The sequence below is a fragment of the Pectinophora gossypiella genome, chromosome 26 (assembly GCF_024362695.1).
Source record: "Pectinophora gossypiella chromosome 26, ilPecGoss1.1, whole genome shotgun sequence".
NCBI classification, from domain to species: Eukaryota; Metazoa; Arthropoda; class Insecta; order Lepidoptera; family Gelechiidae; genus Pectinophora; species Pectinophora gossypiella.
In genome coordinates, this window is record NC_065429.1 from 7,034,304 (window position 1) to 7,044,862 (window position 10,559).

The 10,559-nt window shown below is 39.7% G+C and overlaps 1 protein-coding gene across 1 annotated transcript; it reads left to right on the top strand.

Annotated features, from left to right (window-relative positions):
• Positions 1-216: 216 nt before the first annotated feature.
• On the top strand, positions 217-9,580 carry LOC126378459 (testis-expressed protein 9-like). Its single transcript, XM_050026834.1, has 6 exons — positions 217-381; positions 907-1,303; positions 2,000-2,097; positions 5,954-6,094; positions 8,395-8,562; positions 9,353-9,580. The coding sequence occupies exons 1-6, from the start codon at positions 277-279 to the stop codon at positions 9,560-9,562; spliced, it is 1,119 nt and encodes a 372-aa protein (XP_049882791.1). The 5' UTR covers positions 217-276; the 3' UTR covers positions 9,563-9,580.
• Positions 9,581-10,559: the final 979 nt, after the last annotated feature.

Here is a 10,559-nt window from a genome sequence, read left to right on the forward strand (position 1 = left end):
CACATTCATATTTACAATAAAAGGATTTTACGCAAAAAAAACTTTAAAAGTAAAGTCTTTGACTTAAATCTGCAACAAAGATAAATAGTGTTATGACTAACATAGTTACCGTAACCATAGCAATGGGATAGATAACCCGACAAAATATAAAAGTACTTCTTTCTTTGAAATTGTTATTCATTATTAAGTTGATATTTTTGTAAGGTTATCATTATCACGAAATGTCAAACTAATGTTATAGCTGTGAATTTTAAAATTTAAGAAAATACACTTAAAATGGATTCTTTAGATCTATTAGCGCGTGAGGATGAGTTTAAAAAGCTCAATAAACAATTAGAGAAGAAAACTGAAAGTCTTATGAAGCAAATTGAGAAAGCGATGGTAAGTTTTGAAGCATAGTTTTGTCGATAGTTTCATTGTTATTCTAAAAGAACTGAATGATATACAATTATGCAGCTCATCATAACTATCTTAGGACTTCAATATCAAACGGTCTCTGTGATCCTGGGTTCGATACCCCCACGTCATACCCACACGTCTAATTATAAATTGTGAATGTTATGTACGCCGTAATTGTCATATAATATTAGTTACAATATCGTTACCTATTGTGTAGATAATGTTTTAATAAATAAACAAATAAATCACGTTGTGGGACTATCCCTTGCTTGGTTAGGACATAGCTAGCTGAAAAATAAGTATTTGTTATGTTATAAGATGATTCTGAGCTTTGGAGAGCATGTTAAGCTGTTGGCCCAGTTACTATTGAGCTTAGTAAGTATGTAGTCTTTACATGAGCCATGTCAGGGGCCTAAACCGGGTCAATAATAACCCTGAAACCTTTTTTTTTTAATTTATTTTTTACTATTAACAAACTTAAATGTAAATTATTATATTTCTTTACAGCAAAAACAAGACATCTTCTCCGAATTCTCTCACAGCTTAACCTTAAGCCCACACCACACGCCAAACACAAAACACTGTTGCAACACTCCAAAACCATCTGAACACAGCACACCAGTAAAAAACAAAACAATAAAAAAAACTACTTCAGAACTAACAAAGAAGATGCACAATAAAAGTTTAAATCAAAATGAAGACATACAGAATGAAGAATTTGAAAATGGAATGCTGAAAAGTAAAGAAAGTAGCACAAACAGTAACTTAAATTATGATAAAACCGTTGTATGCGATTGTTGTATTCCAGAGAGGAGACTTCAAATTAATGGGGATTTAGAGTTTCTATACGCGTTTGTGTCTGTTAGTGTTCAAGATAAAGTATTGCCGCCATCATTTTTAAAAGGTAAACTATGTTTAAATACATATTAATTATTCTGATATATCCCTTAGAGTTCTGCTTACAATGTCACCAAAGAGGTTTTTTTTTGTTTTGGTTTTCCCCGAAGGGTAAGGCAAAGGGAACTATGCCCATACAGCCATGTCTTACGTATTTTTTTTCTTGATGATTAATGAAATGATGATGAAACCTAAGCCCCCACCCTCGGAGTAGACTCCTACTCCGAACCCCAAACGAATTAACTCAAAAGTCCGCATAAACTTTCAAGTTATGAAGCGGCTTCCTGCCACGAAGTGAAAATAGGCAGATACACTTTGTTTATTGAATACTCCGATATAATAACACTCGCGAATGTCATCCGACTAACTTAATGCGATCATTAACTACAAAACACCACTTCGTATTGATTATTTAGATTATTCAATGAAGAAAGCAACTGTCCCGTTCCCGTTTCCCGCCAAAAAGCCTCACCAAAGAGGATAAAAACTAGAAGCTCAAATGTAGGTGGCAGCACTGTTGAGCTTTGTTAACATAACATAACAAATACTTTATTGCACAAACAAGAAAATACAAAACAAAAGAGAAATAGAATGAGCACAATAGGCGACCTTATTGCTAAGTAGCAATCTCTTCCAGGCAACCTGTAAGGATGCGCGTGCGCAACAAAGACTGATTTGATTTGTTTTATCTCGTATATTTCAGAAAGAGCCTCCGTCGAGAGTATCTGCAAATTCTTATCATCCAGAGTCAAGTTGATGCAGGAGCAAATTGACTTACTGCAAAGTACTATCAACAAAAAGGTATATTTTGATTTTAAAAATTTATAATTGCATTAACTTACGACTAGGGAACGCAATCCTGACTCAAGATCGCAAATTCGAAATCCCGCGGGATTGGAAATATGAAAATGAAAAAAATATATAAAAATATTTATACTTTTACTAGTTATTTCAATATCTAGTTGTAACAGCCTCCGTGGTCTAGTGGTTAGAGCGTTAGGCTCACATCACATCACTAATTTAAGAGCCACGCTCTTGTCGGTGTAGCATGATTGTTACTTTTTTAGGGAAAAATAGGGCAGTAGTTTCGCTCTTGCCTTCCGCCCCGCAGTACTCTGTCTGACGCAAGTGGGATGGCGCCCAGAGTAGTCTATTACAAAGCCATACTAGGACTCCTGTCCTCCGCCTCTGAATAGTACTGACAGTTACTGCTGCCCTCTGTTAGGCAATATTACTAACTAAATAATTAAGTTTTCTTTGGAAATCGGAATGATCAAAACAAAAAATATAAATCAAGGAGATTCGCCGAATCCCGTCAATCCCGAACGGGATTTCGTCATGTTATGCTTCGGGATTGATCCTGAAAATTAGACAAGATCTCGCGAGATTGCATTTCCTATTCACGACTATATCCTCATTGGGGTAGTCAGGTGCTCATGGTCTGAATCATCCCCCTCAGTATTCAGTACGATCTCACTTATGATCATTTCGACAAACATCCGTCTTGCTTTTTTATTGTAAGTAGTATTTGTTATGTTATGTTATGTTATGTTAGTGTGGCGCCCTTTTGTAATAAACTATTTCTATTCTATTCTTTCTATTCTACTAACAGCCTGTATAAAAAAAAACTATTCTAAATGGCGCCATGATATTAAAACACCAGTCATCCCGTGATCATGGCACTTGCAACAGTGCCGAAATATCGGGAGTCTCATATCTCATAGCTATCGGGCTGCAAGTCCCAAATCTACGGTTGAGGCATGGTCCGCGGAATCAAATTTTTTATATACCCAAGAGTCGCACTAATATAATGAGGCAAGATCCCGTTACCACCGCTCTAAATATATTAAATGAGGTTGCCAAGGAAATAGACCTGTTCAATTGTTCATTGGCGAAGTTCGCAGAGGCTATAATTAAAATTGTATGTGATAATAGGTAAGATATTTGATAAGTTTAGTATCTAGCTAGGTATATAAGTAAAATATTGTAAATATTGAAATAATAATTTAAGTTTATATTAATGTATGTGTCTAAGTTACCGCCTTGGGCATATGCCTGTATGGTAACTTATAGTTGTAATTATTAGATAAATAAATAAATAAATGTGTTTTAATTATGATATTAACGTCGGGACTTCATGTCGGGAAGACATGACGATGACTAGCTGGAAAACGTGAAGCAAAAAAGTCTTCGTCGTGCTTTACCACCTCCTGAGGAGTCGCGTTTTGTGTGCGAACGATGCGTTTAGGCGCAGAATGTCCAATTCGCAAAATGTCCAATTAGCAGAATGTCCAATTCACCTTATGATCTTTGTAATGAACATCCTTCTATGCTTTTTATTATTGTTTTGTAAAAAAAAAAATAAGTGATGTTATTGTCTTGTCTTTGTGTGTGGCGTCCTTTTATAATAAACAATTTCTATTCTATTCTATTCAATTCGCAATTTTTTTTATTTTTTTTTATTTTATTTATTCAGGTTAACAACAGCTCATTTACAATACAATAATATTATGTTATAAGCTAGTGAAGCTAATTACAGTTAACCACGTATTAATTAAAGTAGTAGGGGCAGACGAGTACACGTATATCAGTGGTACGCGTGTGTGTGTATGTGTGTGTGTTATGTGTTATTTGTTATGTGTTATGTGTTGATGTCCAGTTCGCAAATGGTCCAATTCGCAAAATGTCCAGTTCGCAAATTGTCCAATTCGCAGAATGTCCAATATTCATCGTAATTAAAAAAGTTGGGTTCTAATGCTAAGTCAAGTTATAAGTATACAGGGTGTTAGTGACATCGTAACGAAAACTTTGAGGGGTGGTTCAGGCCATGATTCTGAGTTGATATCAAGTAGAAATTTCCGTCGCAAAAGTATGGATTGGAAAATAATTAAAAAGAAAAGAAAAAAATTCATGAATTTTTTGACACGAAATTCCACTTGATATCAACTCAGAATCATGGTCTGAACCATCCCCCTCAGTATTCGTTACGGTGTCACTAACACCCATACCTACTTATATGGCTACCGTATGTACTTGTACGGGGTGTAAGTGTCATCGTAACGAATACTGAGAGGGATGATTCATCTGATTATTCTGAGTTAATATCAAGTGGAATTTTCCATCGCAAAAGTATAGAATTGAAAATAATTTAAAAATACTAAAAAAAAATCATGAATTTTGCGACGGAAAATTCCACTTGATTTTAACTCAGAATCATGGTCTGAAACAACCCCCTCAGTATTCGTTACGATGTTACTAACACCCAGTATACATATAAGTGGTCCACTGATTGTAATTTTGTGGCAAGAAATGCCTGGCTCTATAGCCATCGGCGGCGCTGCGGGAGCCCGTAGACTCACAAGTGCTGCAAGAATCATCTACGATAGATGCTGTGGCCAATGATGATGCATACTATATTACACGAATCGTTGAATGCATTTTGTCGCGCATGACAAATAGTCACGATAAGATAAGAAAAGGCAATAGGATGTGGTTAAGCTATATTTACAATAGATAGGTAGGTATATGACCGCAAAATATTTTTGTGATATCACGTGGTTTCCGACTACTTCAGTGGTCCAGTGGTCCATTGTGTCCACGATCCGAAGGTCCACAAAAATCACTTTGTGGTCCCTAGTTTGGTTAGGACATTACAGACTGATCACCTGATTGTCCGAAAGTAAGATTATCCGTGCTTGGGAAGGTGCGTTAAGCCGTTAGTCCGGGTTACTAGTTACTGAAGTGTCAGTCAGGGGCCGTTGGCGGCCCACTGCCCTGCACTGCCCTATTTTTCCCTAAAAGTAGCATGGAGAATGCTACACCGACAAGAGCGTGGCTCTTAAATTAGTGATGTGAAGTATAAAAGATTATACACATACTTACATAATTTCCACCTGTGATAGCCCTGTCCGGAGAACGCGTGGCTTACATCGTAGGGTCACGGGTTCGATTCCCGGCTCGGGCTCGTGATTCGGGCTTAGTGATGATGAAGACGTTAAGACTTACATTAATATAAGAGCCACGCTCTTGTCGGTGTAGCATTCTCCATGTTGCCTTTTTAGGGAAAGATAAAGCAGTGGTTTCCCTCTTGGCTTCCGCTCCGCAGTAGGTTGGTGGCCAACCCTGCCGCGAGTGGGATGGTGCCACTTTGGGAACGTTCCCGGTAGCTTTTGTTTGACCTGACTTATTGTAGATTTGCTGCAGATGGCATTAACTACTTAGCCGGACAAATGAGGAGCGCTGAAGGCTCTCACCCGGTACAACTTTTAACAACAGGCCTGAGGGTGCCCAGTTGGGCGCGAACCTCGGCTCAGGGCGCTGTCGTTCCCTGTAGTAAAATGACGCAAAACTTATGTAAAAAATCTTAGTTACTGATAAGTACTTAAAAATAAGAATAATAATAGTAGTATATATAATTTCTAAACTAAGTAAAGTTATATAAAAAATAGTTTATATTTTTTTTATTTTTAGTTTATAATTATTTTTTTTTTAGTTTTAAGTTATTGTTGGAATACTTTTGCGGTGCCCTTACAGGGTGTCACATGTTTGTACATTATTTACTTATAACAACTGTAATACCATGTGACATGCAATAAATAAATAAATAATTTAAAAAAAAATATTACCTAAGCTTATTGACATTTCCGTTCCTTTCCAGGCAGCCCAATGCGAGGTACATCTGGCGCACCAAGCTGAGCTGGAAGCGGAACGTATGAGCCTGCTGAATAGGAGTAACAATCACCAGGCGGCAGCTGCTGATATGAAGGCGAAATATCAACTTATGGCGAAGAAACTGGAGGTCAGGTTCGCATGTCAATCTCTCCAGGCTCTCTCTCTCTTTACTTAAGAGCTGCGCTCTTGTCGGTGGAGTAATCGCCTTCATCACTCCATAGATAGGGCGTGTAGAACGATGGTTGCCCCAATCGCCTTCCGTTCCGCAGTACACCGACCTATTTATCAATCGGTGATGTTCTAGCTAGAGCCCTACCAGAATCCATTTCCTCGGCCACCAGCGCAGCCCAGGTTCTCCAGGCTGCGTTCCCCGAAAATAATATAGATGTCGCTGTCGAGATGAACGTGATAATTACCTATTTTGTCAATTCTCGGGTACATAAAAAATACAATGTAATGGCAGAAGCATAACATAAAAACGTAAACAATAGCTACTCTTACGTCCTACTGCTGGGCACAGGCCTCCCCTCAATCAACCGGAGGGGGTATTGTAACGAAGCACTTCGGACCAACGAGCCCTGCAGCGCCATCTGTGATGTCCTGCGGGTAAAATATAAAAACAACGTTATATCGCCAGAAACCACAAGATGTCGCTACAAGGCTCGTTGGTCCGAAATGCTTCGTTACAATACCCCCCTACCCACGAGAGGTTTCGAAATGGGTGAGAAACACGGCTGCCCTCAGCCATACATAGTCGTTACAGTATAGCATATTATTATTTTTATTTATTTATTTATTATTATTAAGGCCTTAAATATATATTAGGCGTTAAACGAATCGACCGTGTGCGAAACACTACACTGCGCTCCAAAACGGGTATCACTGATGTAGGGAAAAAGTCCGCCAAACTGAAGTGGGACTGGGCCGGACACGTTTGTCGGATGCATCCGGAGCGGTGGGCACGAGTCGTTACTCACTGGATACCTCAGGGCGGGCTTAGAAGTCGAGGAAGACCGCGAAAAAGATGGTGTGACGACCTCAATGCTTATCGCAAGGATTGGCCGGAGATCGCGCAAAGTCGAGAGGAGTGGAAAAATCAAGGGGAGGCCTTTGCCCAGCAGTGGGATCGTATAGGCTAAATAAGATAAGATAAGGCCTTAAATAACACTGGTCTAAATGCAATGTAATAATAATATGAAGAGCTCGGTGGCGCAGCGGTTAACGCGCTCGGTCTGCGATTGTTGAAGTAAAGCAACTTTCGCAAAGGCCGGTCATAGGATGGGTGACCACAAAAAATAATAATCTCGAGCTCATGCTTCGGAACGCACATTAAGCCGTTGGTCCCGGCTGCATTAGCAGTCGTTAATAACCATCAATCCGCACTGGGCCCCCGTGGTGGTTAAAGGTCCGATCTCCCTATCCATCGATAAGGAAGGCCCGTGCCCCAGCAGTGGGGACGTTAATGGGCTGGTGATAATGAATAATAATATGTAAAAATAATTGTCGCTTGATATTTGGATCACATTATGTATAGAATTATGTTGCCACCTATATTGCTTATCTTTATTTTGATCAGAATAATAATGAGTGGAAGATGTAATTGTGCCTGGGTGTATTATGTGTGTCGTAGGTTTTACCTAAATAAACTTTTATTATTATTATTTTTTAACTATAGTTTATCTCCTCTTTCGGAGGGTATTTACCAGAGACACGGGTCACAGACCAATTATTCTTATTTATGTCATTTACATATCTAGGGCCTATAGAGTCCCGGACTTTTGGAAGGCGTGCGTGGGCCGAAGCCAACACGTAGAGGCCCCTTAAGACAATTTAATCTAAATGTTGTGTGACACCAACCGGCGATTATCCCTGTATGCACTATGGGAGTGTACCCAAAGACAATTATAATCCCCGGTTCGTGTAGGACTATTGCAGATTATGGGAACAAAGGGAACTGGGCTATTGGGTTGGGGGTTAGTGGACCGGGATACTGGAGCTATGGGGGACTATGGCGCCTGTTAATAACAAATGTTAATAACAAAGATACAATGAGCAGGCGGTGGCTCGCCACTCACTGGATGGGCCACCTATCTTCCGTCTTATTGTTATTATTTTTTACATGTGGACAGTAGCATTTATCAAACATACTGTAATATAAAACTTTGCTAAGATACCCGGGATCCAAGTCGTTTCTTAGTGACCCATGTATGGCTCACAGACATATGGAGCCAGTCCGCTATGACCCATATATGGATCACTGGACTGTTAAAACATCCATCGGGTAAAAATATCTCATTTCACTAAGCGCTCGTTCCTTCTCTTCTATCGTGTGGGTTGTGAGGTGGAGTACCAACCTCAACCCTGGTGTCAGGGTTGCTATTGAGCCGCCAAAGGCTCCTTCCTAATCCTGTACTTTTCTCTCTCCAGGAAAAAGACCGTCAATACAAAGAACAAAGAAGCGAGTCAGATAGACTGTCTTCGGAGGTGAAGCGGCTTCGATCCCGCGTCGCCAGCGCAGAGGCCCGAAGCGCCACACTAGAAGATACTGTCAACAGCTTGAGGTCGCAGTTGGAGGCGGCTAAGAAAGCTGAAAAGGTAACCTTAAGCCAATTAGAAAATTAAATCGAAAACGGCCGCCGTGGTCCAGTAGTTGAGCTTTGTGCTCACGATCCGGAAGGCCCAGGTTCGAATCCCGGCGGGGACAAATCACAAAACTCACTTTGTGATCCCTAATTTGTTTAGGACATTACAGGCTAGTCACCCGACTGTCCAAAAAGTAAGATGAGCCGTGCTTCGGAAGCCACGTTACGCCGTTGGAGTCCCATCCGAGTCAGATTTTTTTCGATTCTTCTTGTGGATTGCCAACCCTATCAACCCTGGCGTCAGGATTATTATTGGGCCCCTGATATGACTCACTGATTTAAGTCGTCTGGGCGCAGAATGTCCTATTCTCAAAATGTCCTTTCTCAGAATGTCCTATTCTCAAAATGTCCTTTCTTAGAATGTCCTTTCTCAAAATGTCCTTTTCTCGAAATGTCCTTTTCTCGAAATGTCCTTTTCTCGAAATGTCCTTTTCTCGAAATGTTCTTTTCTCGAAATGTCCTTTTCTCGAAATGTCCTTTTCTCGAAATGTTCTTTTCTCGAAATGTCCTTTTCTCGAAATGTCCTTTTCTCAGAATGTCCTTTTCTCAAAATGATATTTACATGGAAATATCAGGAAATAAAAAAAAAACAAATAGTCGTTACATGACGGGACTTGAACCCGCTGCTCTTGTCAAGCCGGGATGACCGTGTTAACCGTTACGCCACCGGGTCCTCCTGCCGAATATTGAGTACTAATCACAGTGACTAAAATTGTGTTACACCAATCTAAAATATATTTCAGGACTTCCGCGACTCCACGCGTTCGCTATCGTCGTCGCACGAGAGCGCCATCTCTCGACTAGAGGCGAGAATAAAAACACTCACCACTCGCACCCAGAGACAGGAGAAGCTAGTTCACAACCTCCGAGAACAGAGGGCGCTGTTGATGGCAGAGGGAGCGGTGAAGGCTTTGGAGTCTGAATACAGTGCCTTTTTAATGAAGGATTTTTAAATACAGTATTTATTGTAATTTTACAGTTTTTCATTTGACAGCAGCTCGCCTAATGTTATGTAGGCCTTAAACCGGCGTATTGACTACCTATTTAGGCTAGGACACAGTGAAAGGCCGAAGTGTAGGTTTGAAACACAAATTATAGTCGGGCTACAATGTCGTTAAAGTTAGGTTACGGTCACATTACAGTTAAGTTACGGTCACGTTACAGTAAAGTTATTGTCACGTTACAGATAGTCGGGCTACAATGTCGTTAAAGTTAGGTTACGGTCACATTACAGTTAAGTTACGGTCACGTTACAGTAAAGTTATTGTCACGTTACAGTTAAGTGGTTTAGTAGACAAAGAACTCATTCGCAAATGGACCTGCATTAGTTTTTGGGCTCTTTCTTGAAATGCCCTATTCGTAGAATACCCTATTCGTTCAATGCCCTATTCGTAGAATACCCTATTCGTACATGCCCTATTCGCAGAAGACCCTATTCGTATAAGTTACGGTCACGTTACAGTTAAGTTAAGGTCACGTTACATTAAGTTACAGTCACGTTAGTTAGGTTACGTTATCGCCTCGATCTCGCAACAGGAGGATATCCGCGTCTGTGGTCTCGACATTTTTATCATGTATCCGGACCAGTGATTATTTATTTATAAAGGTAAGTAAGTACATAAATTAGGTTACGATCACGCTGCAGTTAGATTACGGTCACATTAGTTAGGTTACAGTTAGCAGATGACTTTTATAAAGTCGATACGGTCACTTTACATTGTAGTTATTTAACTTGAATACATTTACTCGTAATGCGCGTGTTTTAAAATAAAACCACTGCTTGAAACAATATCACTGTACTTAAGAACTTAGGCCAAACAGGAAGTACTAGTGTTAAATTACATATGAACAAAATCACTCTTAGAAAATACTATACAGTGCCTTCTTACACAATACTACATCTAAAAGTATACGCATACACTTAAATACAAAACGTAACCATAAGCAAAG

Bases quoted from the DNA above. Each gene is read 5' to 3' on its own strand.
- LOC126378459 (XM_050026834.1), top strand. From the start codon at position 277: ATGGATTCTTTAGATCTATTAGCGCGTGAGGATGAGTTTAAAAAGCTC. The intron at 1,304-1,999 runs GTAAACTATGTT...CGTATATTTCAG, and splicing joins GCCGCCATCATTTTTAAAAG to AAAGAGCCTCCGTCGAGAGT. The intron at 8,563-9,352 runs GTAACCTTAAGC...AATATATTTCAG, and splicing joins CGGCTAAGAAAGCTGAAAAG to GACTTCCGCGACTCCACGCG.